Source organism: Equus przewalskii, chromosome 1 (genome assembly GCF_037783145.1).
Source record: "Equus przewalskii isolate Varuska chromosome 1, EquPr2, whole genome shotgun sequence".
In the NCBI taxonomy this organism is placed as follows: domain Eukaryota; kingdom Metazoa; phylum Chordata; class Mammalia; order Perissodactyla; family Equidae; genus Equus; species Equus przewalskii.
The window spans coordinates 115,623,947-115,638,051 of NC_091831.1; the positions used below are offsets into that span (position 1 = coordinate 115,623,947).

Below are 14,105 nucleotides of genomic sequence, written 5' to 3' on the forward strand. Positions count from 1 at the left end.
ATCATTGCGCCAGCGCAGCTATTTGAAGGCTCCCATGGTCCCCGGCGCCTGTGTTTGAAGCCCGCCTTCAGGCTTGGGGGCGGGGGGGGGGGGTATTTGCAGACAACTCATAGCAGCGGCTCGCCAGCCAGACCTCAGGACGCAGGGGTGGCGCTGGTAATTATGGAAACACTCAAAATAAAATAAAATAAGCGCTCACCGCTCACCTCTCCCCTCTCCATCTCACCCCCTGTATTGTCCGCAAGTCGCTGAGGAATCGCCAGGAGTGACCTGGCCGACTACGCAAATATTAGGACTGAAAGCTATTTCAGATCCATTTCGCCATCCACCTTCCTCCATCCACCTCAGATTAGAAAAATTAAGTACCAGGAGGAAGCCTTTGGAGAAGAAAATGACAACTGGGACTTCGCCCCAGATCTACACTGCGCCGCGGTGGGGCACAGAGACGCAAACTCCCGGGATGGCGAGCCTCCGGGATTCCACTCGGTTAAATGAAAATTGATCTGAATTCCTTTTTAACACCCAAAGGGGAGAAGGAGAGAACAGGGGAGGGAGGACAGGATTCGTGTTCGTGCGTGTGTGTGTCCGGGGAGGGGGAGGAGGCGCCAAGGTGCAGCCTGCGCGCCGCTCTGCGCCTCGGCGGGCTGCGTGCGTGTGTCCCTGTCCGCGCTGCCGAAACGGGCTCTTCGAGGGATCGGCGTCACATGACTCCGCCTGCCCCTCGCCAGCGCGCAGCTTTCCAGTCCCTCAGTTTGCCCTGCGCCGGGGGAGGGTCGAGCGGCACGGTGGTTCTGGGAGCGGAGAAAAGGTTCCGGTGGGCAATTGTACATCTGGATTCCAGAAGCCGCGGCTCATTGCCAGATCCCGGAGTGTAGATATTTGCGGGGAGGGGAGAGCGAGAAGGAGCGAGGGAGCGAGCGCCAGAGAGAGGCAGCGCGCACGGACAGGGAGCTGCTGGGTGCCGCGCGGAGAAGATGTAAGCGCGTGGGGTCTAGCTGGCCTCCGAGCACCATGCAGAAGGGGATCCGGCTGAACGATGGCCACGTCGCGTCCCTAGGACTGCTAGCGCGCAAGGACGGCACGCGCAAAGGCTACCTGAGCAAGCGGAGTTCGGACAACACAAAATGGCAAACCAAGTGGTTCGCGCTGCTGCAGAATCTGCTCTTCTACTTCGAGAGCGACTCCAGCTCGAGGCCCTCAGGGCTCTACCTGCTGGAGGGCTGCGTCTGCGACCGCGCGCCCTCCCCCAAGCCTGCGCTCTCGGCCAAGGAGCCACTGGAGAAACAGGTGAGGCAAGCACGGTGTCTGACCTCCCAGCGTCCAGACCGCGGCCCTTGGGGCTCAGGGCCTTCATCCGGCCGGCCGATGGCGCCCGAACTTTGGTCCCTCTACTCTTGGCATCCTCGGCGCCCTCGGCAAGAGGGGAGGGTTGGCCCAAGCGGGAGGGTGAGCTCCCGCGGGGCAGAGTGGGCAGCGACTGCGGACAGGGAGTAGGTGCGGGCTGCAGCTGCTCTTCGCTTGGCGAGCTCCATGGGAGGCGGGGACAGAGGGGCCGAGACGCGGAGATGCGGCGGGAGATGGTGTCGAGAGGACTAGACAGAGCCGATGAACGTGGACCCACATCCAGCCAAAAATGATCCTCCCAACCCCTACTCTCACCCCTCAGGCCCGGATAGCGATCATCTGCCCCAGACCTGAGAGGTGTAATTCCCCGCGCTTAGGCATGGGAAGGGCGAGACCGAGGCGTCCCCGCTCCGCAGCTCCCTGCCTCACTGCAGTTGGGAGCCTGGGCTGGCTCTGCCAAGTTGGGGGGTTGCGGGGCCTCAGATGCCATGAACCGGTGATGGACTCCCAGCTGGCCCCAGGCCCAAGCAACAAACCGAGGGATTCCAAGGACCCCCCCACCCCCCCGACGCGGCGGGGCTAGGGCCAGGGCTGCTGCGGGGGCCGTGGGACAAGTGGGCGCTTCTATCCTCCCCCGCCCTCTGAGCCTCCGCCGTCGCCGCAGCGGTGGCTTTAGCGCTGCCCTCGCGTTGCGCCGGAGCTGCAACACTGAAGTGCCAGGCCTGGATCTGCAGGGGCCTGGGCTGGTGGTGGTGCGTCTTTGGTGCGGAGGGAGGGAGCAGCACCTGCGGCTGCCCAATGGGAGCATCCTGGCAGGGAGAGAGGGTAATTTTTAAGCTTGATGCACCCTTCAGAGGCATCTGGTCTGTCCTCTTGCCTCTGGGAAGGTAAAGTCAAAGATAGTGAATCCTAAAATGCCACCACTGGGAAGGACTGGAGATCCATGGGCCCAACCAGCTGGTTAGTGCCTAGATGAGGACACTAAGGCCCAGAGAGAGAAATTTACTTGCCCAGTGTCATACCAGGTGTTGAGGCCACCTCATGGTTCTGAGAACTGAGATCTCAAAAGTGGTTGCTGCATGCAGACTGGTGGTGATTGAATTGGCTGCAATAAAAGCCTCACTTGAAGTTGCCCTCCTCATTGTCAAGACAGAGCTCTGAGCTCAGTCTCTGCAGCACACTGCTTCCTTCCCTACCTCAGCCTGTGGGTGCTGGGAAATGTGGACAAGAATGTTTGAGGGTGGGTCTCTGGGAATGACAAGCCACATGGCAGGTAGGGGCTCCCAGATGGCAAAGCAGAGCAAAAAGCAGGCAGCTCCTTAAGCTTAAGGCACAAATGGGGCCTAGAGAACTCACCTGGGAGAGCCAGACCCAGGCTGGGCCAGAGACACTGCTCTCAGCCCTTGATAACTTGCCCTCGCCAGCCTTCCAGAACATTGCCAACTCTCACCAGCCAAAGTCCACCAGTACCTACCAGTGGCCTACATCCCCGGCCAGAGCCCATCTCTATCCCTCAACCCCCTACACTGGTGCCTAGAGCTGAGCTCCTCGGCAGACAGGGAGGGAGGGGTGGAGGAAGCTGAATTGCTATTGAGTACACAGCGTCTGTTCTCAGCCCCTTGGACACAAAGCCAAAAACAGGCCTGAGACCAGATCTCAGCTCTGCAACATCCTGTCTGTGTGACCTCAGTTAACACACTAAATTCCTCTGAGCCTCTGTTTTGTAATCTACAAAATCAAGATAATAAGACCTACCTTTCTGGGGTTTTGAGAACACAAATAAAGAATGTATATGAAAGTATGCTCACAATACATTTTAGTTGGATCTAGATAAATCTTGGTTGAATCTAAATTGTACCCAGCTGGGCAGGGAATAAAGGCCTAATACAGAATGCTAATGGTGAAAGGAACCTCAGAAAGATTGTACAGCCCATCCTTCCCATTTTACGGATAGAGAAACTGAAGACCAGAGAGGGAAGAGAGTTACTCAACATCACAGAGTAAGTCAGTGGCAGAATCAGACCTAGACTTCATCTATTTTCTAAGAATTCCTGAAAATGAGATCCTACATTGATTCCAGATCATTAACTCTTGGCTCCGGTATTGGGCCGTGCTAGCAGTGGCTTATGGGAGGCACAGGAGTGCAGAACCAACTGATGATGTGCACACATGCTCAGAGCCGTTTCACTGGAATACCACCCGTTGGAGAGCCTCACACGTATCCACGAAAGTAGCCCTCTTGGCACAAGAGAAACGAATAGGGTTGAGTGCAGTAGGTGATGGTCGGGTGCTACCCCGCTTGGGCACTGATTTCTGCTAAAGAACCATGCTTCATCTCATCTGCTTACACAGACGTCCCATTCCACTCCAGAGCGAGAGTTTGACTCATGTAGAAAGCGGATCCTGCTCCTTTAGCCTGTATATGTCCACAAAAATTTGTAACATTTTCTTTTCTAAATCTTCGAGTAAAATTGATGGCCGCAGCAGCTGCTCCCTGTTTCTCCTTGACTTGGGTGTCCCACGGCACCCACAGAGCCCCAGCATGAGAGGCCTCGCTGCAAGCCATTCTGTGACTGAGTTTGCCTTGCATGTGGCCCACAGGAAGCCTTTCTAGAAACCTGCCGCACATGTGGCGGAGTGCCCATGTTATGAGACTTCCAAGAGGCTCTCAGTTTGACAGGACTGGCTAGAATCTAGGAAAGACTTGCTTTTAGCAGGATGTAATTTTTCCTCGGGTCCAAGCAGAGCTTCCACATTGAAGGACTGGGGATGGTTTCTGAAGGAGTACAAACCAAATATTGGCTGGGAACCTCCCCAGTTGCAGGGATGAGTTAGGGATGGAGCACATAGTAGGTGCACAGGAAATGCTTATTGAGCTGAACTTGGTATATCATCTGTTAATTCCACATTTCATGTCTTGAGCACTGACTGGGCACTGGTCCAGGCCCTGAGCTATGTCACAGGCTTAAGAAGCTGGATGTCACAGTCCCCAGCCTCCAGGGAAAATAAACCCACATAAAGATGGGCACCCCGCACTGAGAAGATGCTCTCGTAGCAGGATATGCAGGGTGCTCTGGGAGCCCCGGAACCAAGCACCAGGCCCATCCTAACATTATGTACTCTCATCTGGCTGTTTCTACGTAGGTCTGACTGCATCTGGTGCAGCCCTACCGTCCTGGAACTCTGGCCTGGATCCTAAGGCCTCATGAAGTCAGACTGGCACAGCCATGCGCCTGTGCCCACTGGCAGCTGCAAGGCGCCTCTTTGGCCTGAGCCCTGCTCACTCAGTCCTGACCTCCTCTCGTGCCGACCCTCCAGACCACACACTGAAGGCACAGGTGCCTGGACTTAGAGTTTGGATTCGCCTTCCCTAGAGGTTGACCCTTGGTGTTCCTTGCCCCGCTTTGGTGTGGAGTCACCCCAGACTGCCTCTTCCCACTCTCATTCTGAGCCCCCTGCAATAAAGCTTCCAGCCCCAGCTTCTCAATGGAGGACGTGACCAAACCAACCCGAGCACTCTCCTTACCCCCGAAGCAGGAGCGGTCAAATGTGAACACCAGGCTCTTCCTGATTCACTTAGGACCGAAGGGATACAGACAGATCCCCTCAGCCAGAACCTCAGCAGTGATGTGGGTGGAGGCTCCAGAAGCTGGGGGCCTGTAGTACCTGTTGTCCACCCCTACCCACCATGGGTGCCTCATGGGTGCCTTTCCCTGGAGACAAACCAAAGCTCCACCCCGGTCCCCAATCACAGGACACATTACGGGCTGGCCCAGTGGATCAGATCAACAACAGCCCTAAGGCGGTGAGCGTGCCCGTTTGACAGATAGGGAAACAGTCCCATTGGTGCCACCTAGCCAACAGTGGCTGAAGTAAGACTGGTTCCCTGGCTTTCTCACTCTGCAGCTGTCTTTGCCACAAAGCATTCCCTCCTGTTGCTCTAGCACATTCACCCTCTCCGCCAGTCAGAGAAAAGCAAACCTGAACACAGGGGAATAAGGTTGGTCTAAACGCAACACACCTCAGACACAGGACCCTGGGACACCAGTGTGCGTGGGGTGCCAGCGACTCAGACTGGGGTTGCTTGCACTGTGGAAAGGCCAGCAAGGCTCCCCCCCCACCCAGACCAGGCCCAACCCTGGCAGGCGTGAGGCCCCAGGATTAACTGTGTGAGGTGCCCATTTCCCCATGCATCCCCCAAACATTTCTAGAGCTGGAACAAGGTTGAAGAGGCTCAGTAATTATACTTTAATTGGAACAAGGAAGTACCAGGTCACTGTCCCTCTTCTTGGGGACAGGGGGGCTAGGGCCAGGAAAAGACTGTACATAGACAAACCTAAACTAAAATCTCACCACCATTTATCCGTGCAGTAAACATTTTGGCTCTCAGTGCCAGATCTGTGGTAGGTGCAATGGATCCAGAAAACAATAAAACTTAATCCTTGTCCTCAAAGTGTTCACAGTGGATGGGGAACCCTCCTTAGATTCGCTCCTGGTCTCACCAAGTGCTGGGAATTCTCTCTCCTAAACAGTCTCAGACTCACCTCTGCCCCTGCCCCTGCCCCTGCCTCGGCAGGAGCTCCTGCCATCTGCTTGATGGACTGAATGCCCTCACATTGTCCTGCCTCACCGCACTCCAGGTCCCCCCTCCGCATAGCAAGCTGCCAGAGTGATCTTATAAACTACAATTAGATCATGGACTGAGCCACTGAAAGCTCAGTGGCTCCCATCGTCTTTAGAAAAACATGCGGACTCTCAAGTATGCCCTGGAGGACCCAGGGGAATCTAGCCTCTGCCCACCTCCTAACCCTGCCCTCCCCTCCCCTTCTCCCCCTTCCTCACCCTACATAAGCCTCATCTTTCCTACCTCAAGGCCTCTGCAGTAGCTGCTTCCTCTGCCTAGAATGATCTCCCACCCCTATGCCCTTTTAGTGACCAACAACTCCTTCTCTTGCAGGTCTTAGCCTCAGAGTCATCCTCACTTCAGGAGCTAGGATAGCCCCAGGTTCCCCCATCACGGGCATTTACAGCACTGTCCTTCATCCACATCGCTTGTCACAGTCTGTGGTTATTTGACATGTTTGGCTGGTGAATGTCGTCCTCCCCTCTAAAACAAAAGCTCCAGGAGAGCAGGAGACCAGCAGAGGCCAGAAACTAGCTAGAGGGCTATTGTTACTAATAGTCTGGTAAGAGATGTCAAAGCCCTGAAAGGGTGAAAGAGTGATGTCTTTAAGATAGAGACTTTATTAAGAGATACTCAGATGGAGAACTGGTAGGACCTGCCATCCAATTGGACTGGATGAAACCTGATGTCCACATTTCTGACCTAGTCCTGGGTAGATGCGGGGCCACCAGCTAAGAGAGAAAGACGGGTGGAGGAGCAGACTTGGGGGCAGTGGACGATGATGAGTCCCCTCTCAAGAGGTCAAGTTTGAGATGCCTGAGGGCAGAAAAAGACTTTATTTATTTTTTGTTTTTGCCGAGGAGGATTCTCCCTGAGCTAACATCTGTGCCCATCTTACTCTATTTTGTATGTGGGTCACCACCACAGCATGGCCACTGACAGGTGGTGTAGGTCCGTGCCTGGGAACTGAACCCGGGCCGCCAAAGTGGAGCACACCGAACTTAACCGCTAGGCAACCAGGGCTGACCCCAGAAAAAGGCTTTAGTCTCTTCCCAGGCATGGTGAGAATACTGATCACAGAGACAAATGGAGCCCCAGAGGCAAATGACAGTATGTGCTAAAGGCAGGGACTTACTGAGGTTTTTTTTTTTTTTTTTTTTTGAGTTAATGATAGGTTACAATCTTGTGAAATTTCGGTTGTACATTATTGTTTGCCAGTCGTGTTGTAGGTGCACCACTTCACCCTTTGTGCCCACCCTCCACCCCACCTTTCCCCTGGAAGCCACTAATCTGTTCTCTTTGCCCACATTTTTAAATTCCTCGTATGAGTGGAGTCATACAGAGATTGTCCTTCTCTAACTGGCTTATTTCACTTAACATAATTCTAAAGGCGGGGACTTATTGAAAGGGGTGTTCAGAGGTCTGCAGGCAGCTGCCCTGTGGCCCAGAGCCCTTGGAATGAAGTGATGTACCCTCCAGGTGCACAGCAGAGGAGGCGCAGCTAGCTGAGGACAGTGCCAGCTGGGCAGAGCCTCCTGTGGTCCCTCTGGGATCTGCCTATGTTAGACACTTTCACAACCTGCCTGGCTTGGCAGCCTTTGCCTTCTCTTCTGCAAGTGCACCTAGAGGTGTGAAGATGAACTTGTTGGCAGATTTGCACTCGGATCTCAATTTCCCGACACTGCCAAGCAGGTATTGTCACTCCCCCTTCACGGAGGGAGGACAGGAAGCCCAGAGGATTTACCCAGGCTGCACAGCAGAGCTGGGGTTCTGAACCTTCCCTCCCACCTGGCGACTGTGGACCAGTCATTCAGCTCTCCTGATCTACAGTCTTCCTGCCATTCTAGGAGCCCCGGGGCTTTGAGGGCTGCCATCAGGATGAAGGGGTGGCCCTGGGGGCCACACCCCCACATCAATCAGAGGAATCCCACTTTTAACTGCTTTACATATTAGCGTTCCACGTAAGATTTTACCTTTATTAATGCTTGAAAAAGTTTGGCTTCACCAGAAGTCGTTGCTCAGTGCCTTTAGTTCTGACGTGCCATGAATACTAATTTAGATGTGTATAAGCTTGTAGCAGAGCACTTCAAAACACTAGACCACAAAGACTGAATAACAATAAATAACCATTCATTGAGCACCCACCATATGCCAGGAACTGGAGTACACGTGTTACATACTGTGCCTCCTTAATCGTGCCAACAGCCCTGGGAAGCCATCACTGTTCATGTTAACCCATTTTTGAGATGACGAAACTGAGGCTCAGAGATGGTAAGTAACTTGTTCAAGGTTCCAGACCGTGTGCATGGCAAAGCTGGGACGTGAACCCAGGTCTCCCTGACTCCAAAACCTGAACTCTTCAGCCACAAACAACATAAAGACTGAGCTGGAGTGTCCTCTGCCAAGATAAATGGAGAAAAGAAGAGAATTAATAGCAAGTGAAAATATGTCGCTGTCTCTTCGGTGACTTTTGTGAAGCAGCTTTTGTTTCTGTTTTGCTGGGAACCTTGCAACTTGAATCCCATGAGCATTGAGGGAGAACTCACCTAGGCATCACCCACACGGTTTCCCTGGAATCCATGGGAGCCTGGAGCCGGTGCCTGAGTGCACACGCCAAGAACAGGACTCAGCTCCTGATGTTTATGCAGGAGCGTTGATGACGCATGCACTTGACAGGGACCCAAAACAGTGCCAACGCCCAAACGCCTCCGTGAGGGTGGACTGTCGTGCAGGGAGCAGCTGGGAGCCTGGGACACCCCCACTATCATGCTCCGCTCACCAGGGAGCGCACTCCCCCTCCAACACATCACCTCGATTCCCAGCTCATTCATTGAGGAGTTATTCCACCTTTGGCAATGAGGCACATTAGGTAAAAACTGTGGGTTTCGAGCCACACAGACTACTTTGGATCCTGGCTCTTCCACCTTCTCACTTGAGAAGGTCTTCAAGCTCTCTGAGCCTCAGTTTCCCCATCTGTGAGATGGAGACCATAACAGAGCCTGCCTCACAGCCCCGTTTTGGATGTTAAACTGAGTGCTGTTTATCAAGCCCTACCACACACCGTAGGTCTTATCAATAAATTGTAGCTGTTATAGCTTCAGTTTTATGACCAGGCTCTTTCTCAATGAAGCGACGACTCAGGTCACCTGGCGCTCTGGCAGTTCTGAAACAAGTCAGCCCCAATCCCTGACCGTGGACATAAAGAAAGGATGGTAAATCTTAACTGAGGGAAGCTGTGGGTTTCTGGAAAAGTCTGAGCAAGAATGCTTCTAAAAGAGGAAAAATGCTTGCTGCAGGAACTCCTCCATCCCTGGTGGCAACAGCATCCCCTGGCCCTGCCAGTCTTACTCTTTAATCGCTCTCAGACCCAGCCACTTAGGTCCCTCTCTTCCTCCACTGCGTTCTTCCAGGCTGCCATCATCTTACATCTGGGCTTGGGTGGGGGGCTCCTAACCAGCATACTAGTCAGCATGGGCTGGGCTATGCTGCAGTAACTGCCAACCCCGAAATCTCCATTGACACAAGATTGGTTGATTTCTTGCTCATGCTTTATGTCCCCTGCGGTTGATAGGAGGGTGCTGCTCATTGTGATTTCTCAGGGATCCAGGCTGATAGTCATTCTGACACCTGCCTCCACAGTCATCTCTGCAGAGAGGAGGGGATGTGGCAGATCTCTCCCTGGCTCTTACAGCTTCCACCCACAAGTGACTCACTCTGACCACAGTTCACTGGACAAGACAAGTCACATGGCTTCAGTCTGGAGGCAGTGAGGAAGTGCAGACCCACCACGTGCCTGCCAGCAGAGCACCAGAAATACTGGGTGAACAGCACGACTGTCATCCACTGTCCCTAAATCCACTGTGTGCCCCCGATCCATTCACCTCTCTGCAGCTGGAACCGTCTTTCCAAAATGGAAATCTGATCATGTCACACACGCACATGCAGCAGCTGAGGAGAAAGGCAAAGGGACCTTCGTGATGGGTTTATCAGGAGACAGAGATGTGCTGAGCTGGCAGGGTCCTGGCCAGGCCGCCCCTCTTTTCGTTAAGCTGAGTGACTCTGTCACCTTGACCAAGTATCACCAGAAGCTCTTTGGCCACTGGGCTTCCCCAGAATTAACAAGGAGAATTTGAAATGTCAAAGTGGCATTCTGAGAACATCAACGCTGCGTCAATGGCATTTGTTCCCCAGAGATTTACCTGTGTCTCCTAGAAGCAAGCCCATGCTGCCTAGCCTTGGGAGGATGGGACAAAGGGCAAGGGCCTGCCCTGGAAGAACTCACCATCCAGTGAGGGACAGCCCACCAGTAAGCAAGGACAGCACAGGCTGCTCAGCACTGGTACAAAGGAAAGCCCAGGAACCATGGGAATCCAGCATGGGCACCGCCCCCAGCCTAGGGCATCAAGGGGGCTCCACCAAGAAAGGGCATGTAGGACAGACCATGTAGGTTGCCGAGGAGGCCGAAGCTGACCCCTAAAGCCTGTGTGCCATGTTACAGAGTGCAGGCCTTCCCCCAGTGCAGTTGGGAGCCAGCACAGGCTCTAAGCAAGAGAAGGGCTGCTCTGATCACTGCAGGGTGAGAATGAGCAAGAGGAAGACCCTTCCTGAGGCAGGAGGCCAGGTAAGAGATGGCTGTAGAACTGAGCGGCAGCAAAGGCCTGAATTCGGGGAGTGCCGTGAGCACCGAAGGGTCCCCTGCACTCCCACCCCCGCCGTGTCACCACATCGCTGAAGCCCATGCTTGCGCTGTGCCGCTAAAACCATCCCTGGGCCTGCATCCACACCCTCTGCGGCTGCCACACCCTGGGCTTGGTGGGCAGCAGTGGGGGGTGGGGAGCCTCATCCTAGAAAAGTTCCAGGGGTTGTCTCCATACCTTCTTCTCCAGCCGTCACCCAGATAAAGCGCCTTTTCAGATTACAGACATCAGAGTCCTTACCACGCGAAGCATCTCCTCTAACCACCGTAGGAAGCCTGCAGTGACTATGGTGTGGGGATAGACATAGTCCTCATTTGGCAGATGAAGCTCAGATCAACGGAGCTCAATCCCTCAACAGAGACCTACCGAGGGTCTGTTCTGTGCCAGGCCCCGAGCACTCACTGCTCATTACTGTCAGAGTCAGAACTTGAGCCAGGCCTCCCCGTTCCAGGTCATTAAAGTCAGGGACATCCAGGCCCATTGTTAAATTTGGCAGTTTATACTTTAAAGACTACATCTTACTAATCCGCCAGGACTAATGCAACTTCTTTCTCCTGAAAAGTGAGATAATTATTATCAAATAGATATGTCCTAGTTGAATTTGGATTTTTTCAAATTGGACAATCCAACTCAGACCTTAAAAGCCTTTCAAAATTAATTTTAGAAGAGCAAATGAATGACTGAATGAATCCTTAGCAACCTTAGCCAGTATTCTAAAAACCCATCTAGAAATTCAGAGAAACCTGATCTAGACTGACTTTCCCCTGTCAGACTATATGAGTGAAATATAACCAACTTTGTTTAGATGCCTCTCAGGCTCTTAGCCCAACTCAGGAAGTTAGTAAAATATTTTGGGAGAACCTGGTCAGTACGTAGCTTTCTCAACCTCAAGCCTGCTGCTGTCCTTCCACGCTCTCTGCCCCCGCACTGGGCCTGCTCTGCTCTCTGGCCACCCTGGTTGCCAGCTGGGCTCCCTACACCTTTAGTCAGATCTTCAATGCAGAAGAGGGGAGGAGAGCAATACTGTGGGGGCGCAAGTGAGAAGAGGCAAGGACTTACATCTGGCAGCTTCCTGGTAGCCTGGACAAAGAGGGAAACAGGCTGGTTATGGACACCCGCTGCCTCCTGGAAAGACATGGTCCAGTTCATCAGGCAAGAGCACTTGTGTCCCAGGGGCTCGTATAAAGGGAGCCAGGAGGGAATTGATGATGACCTCAGGGGAAGAATCTCTGCAAATCCAGGGATCTACTCCAGCAGCAGCTCCTGTTGGCTTTCAGGGCAGCCTGAGCATGCTCGGCGAAGACCATTCTTCAGGAGGCTGGAACGGTGGGGTCCTAGAAAGATGGACCAGACAGTGCAGGGTGTGGTTTGGAGACAGTGGGGAGCAGATAGTGAGTCAGGCACTTTCAAATAGCCCGTGCCTTCTTTTACTTTAAAATTTTAGAATTGGCAATACATTATCATGATTCAACATTCAAAAGTTAGAAAGAAGTATACAGCAACAATGTTGCTTCCCACCTCTGACCTCAACAACTCAATTCTCCTCCCTAGAGGTTGTCATTGTTACCAGTTTCTTATGCATTCTTCCAGAGAGGTTATATATGCACAAATATGTGCAAATATATGTAGATATGTGGACATATATATGCATGTGTGTATAATTATACAAATTGTAACATACTATAAACACTGTTCTATACCTTGTCTTCTCACTATATTGTGGGGATAGTTCTCTGTGAGTGTATTGATCATCCTAATCCTTTTTTACAGGTGCATAGTATTCCACTGTGTGGATGTGCTGTAGCTTATTTAGCCAATCTCTTCTTGAGGGACAGTTGGGTAATTTGTGGTCCTTTGCTATTACCAACAGAAGTTGAATGGCAAACATGTCTAGGCTGGAGTTCATTCCTTCATTCAGCAAACATCTAGAGAGATGGTTGGTGGGAAAATGAAGGGCAGATTTCTTGAGTGATAGATTGAAGAATGTTCATGCAGGACCAGCTAAGTGTGACATCTGTGGCCATGGCTCCTAGGGTCTAGAGTAACATACGTGAGAGCAGACCATTCAGCAGCAGAAGCTTGGAGGGCTTCACTGACACAGACCCCCAGGCCATGGGTCAAGCACTGCCTAGTTCAAGGCTGACTCTGAGGGTGAGTAGCTTTCCCCAGGCTTTTAAGCTCTGACATTGCAGGCACTCCTCCCACCTCCTTCATCCCCATTCCCAGTGTGGGAGGCAGGGAGTGTAGGTGAGCGAGTGGTAGGGTGTCCAGGAGGCCGGTCCCCAGCAGCAGGCCTGAGGCCTAGGCTGGTGGGGGGCCCAGAACAGTGCATGGCTCAGGCCCCGTAGGAGACGGGGAGCTAGACAGGGGCCTGAGACAGGCAGTTGGCTGGGGGATGGAGCAGAGGTCCTGGTGCAGTAACCTAGGAAGACTCAGACTGGAGAACTCAGAGGCAGAGGTTGCGTGTAATGAGGCCACTTGTATCAGGGGAGAGGGTCATAAAGTGGGGTCCAGACCCCTTGTGGAGCCACATCAGGTGAGTGGGGGGTTGTGAGTGGGGCAGAGTAGGTCAGTCCTTTCTAGATTTGTGTGGGAGCACCAGTGGGACAGTAGAAGCCAATACTTCCACCAATCAAGCAGGCCCATTTGGGAAATATCACATGCAGTGAAGCCCCACTGTGTGCCAGGCACAAGCTTGGTGCAGCCAGGGTGGGAGGAATGAGCAGTAGATAAACAGGTCTTGCGCTGCAGAAGCGGAGAGAAAGACCAGAAGACTCTGGGGTGGCCTGGCACAGGTCAGAACAGGACTTGTCCTTCCAAGGGCTGGAGAACAGAGGGACTTCCCCTGGGATTCTAAGGGTGAGAGGTGGAAAAGGGATCTGGGGTGTCCAGGAGGACCTAACGGGGGCTTGGATAGATGGCCCCATACTGAGGGAAGAGAGGGGAGAGATGGACTCCAGGCCAGGGCATGTATACACATACACACACAGAGCTGAGGCCCATCAGGTTCTCTCTATCACAGCTCTCTCTGGACTGGGATATCGAGCAGCATCTGGCAGAGAGGGCCGGCTGAGGCACAGGGCCAGCTGGGGGGCGCCAAAGGTGGACCAGGAGGGAAGAGCCAGGACCCAGTTGGGGAGAAGCTGGCCCTGCCTGACCAGGGCATCAGAGTGGAACCTAGTAAGGGGTGGAGTTGACCAAGAATGATAGCATCCACTCTGCAGCTGACCCAGCCCACCTCTCCTCTTGGAAGAGGCAATGAGCAGAGGCCTAGACATGAGTCTGGACTCTAGCCAAGCAGGATGAATGTGAAGGAATGAGACCAGAGGCAGGGAGACCAGAAGAGGGCAGTTTAATGGTCCAAGGGGAGATGATGAAGCCTTGGAAGCAGGGTGTGGCAGTGAGGATGGAGGAAGGCACAGATTCCGGAGCTATAAAGA

The 14,105-nt window shown here is 53.2% G+C and overlaps 1 protein-coding gene across 5 annotated transcripts in view; it reads left to right on the forward strand.

Annotated features, from left to right (window-relative positions):
* The first annotated feature begins 94 nt into the window (after positions 1-94).
* Positions 95-14,105, forward strand: part of RASGRF1 (Ras protein specific guanine nucleotide releasing factor 1) — a 112,092-nt gene continuing 98,081 nt past the window's right edge. For 3 of the 5 annotated variants that reach the window (XR_011526174.1, XR_011526175.1, XR_011526176.1), the window contains exon 1: positions 352-1,287. Coding sequence is in view for 2 of the 5 variants with exons in the window: in XM_070573035.1 (XP_070429136.1) it covers positions 1,012-1,287 (276 nt within the window). In the remaining 3 variants the exon portion in view is untranslated. Of the gene's footprint in view, positions 1,288-14,105 lie in introns of all 5 variants that reach the window. The other 2 variants (XM_070573035.1, XM_070573048.1) reach the window with 2 other exon arrangements.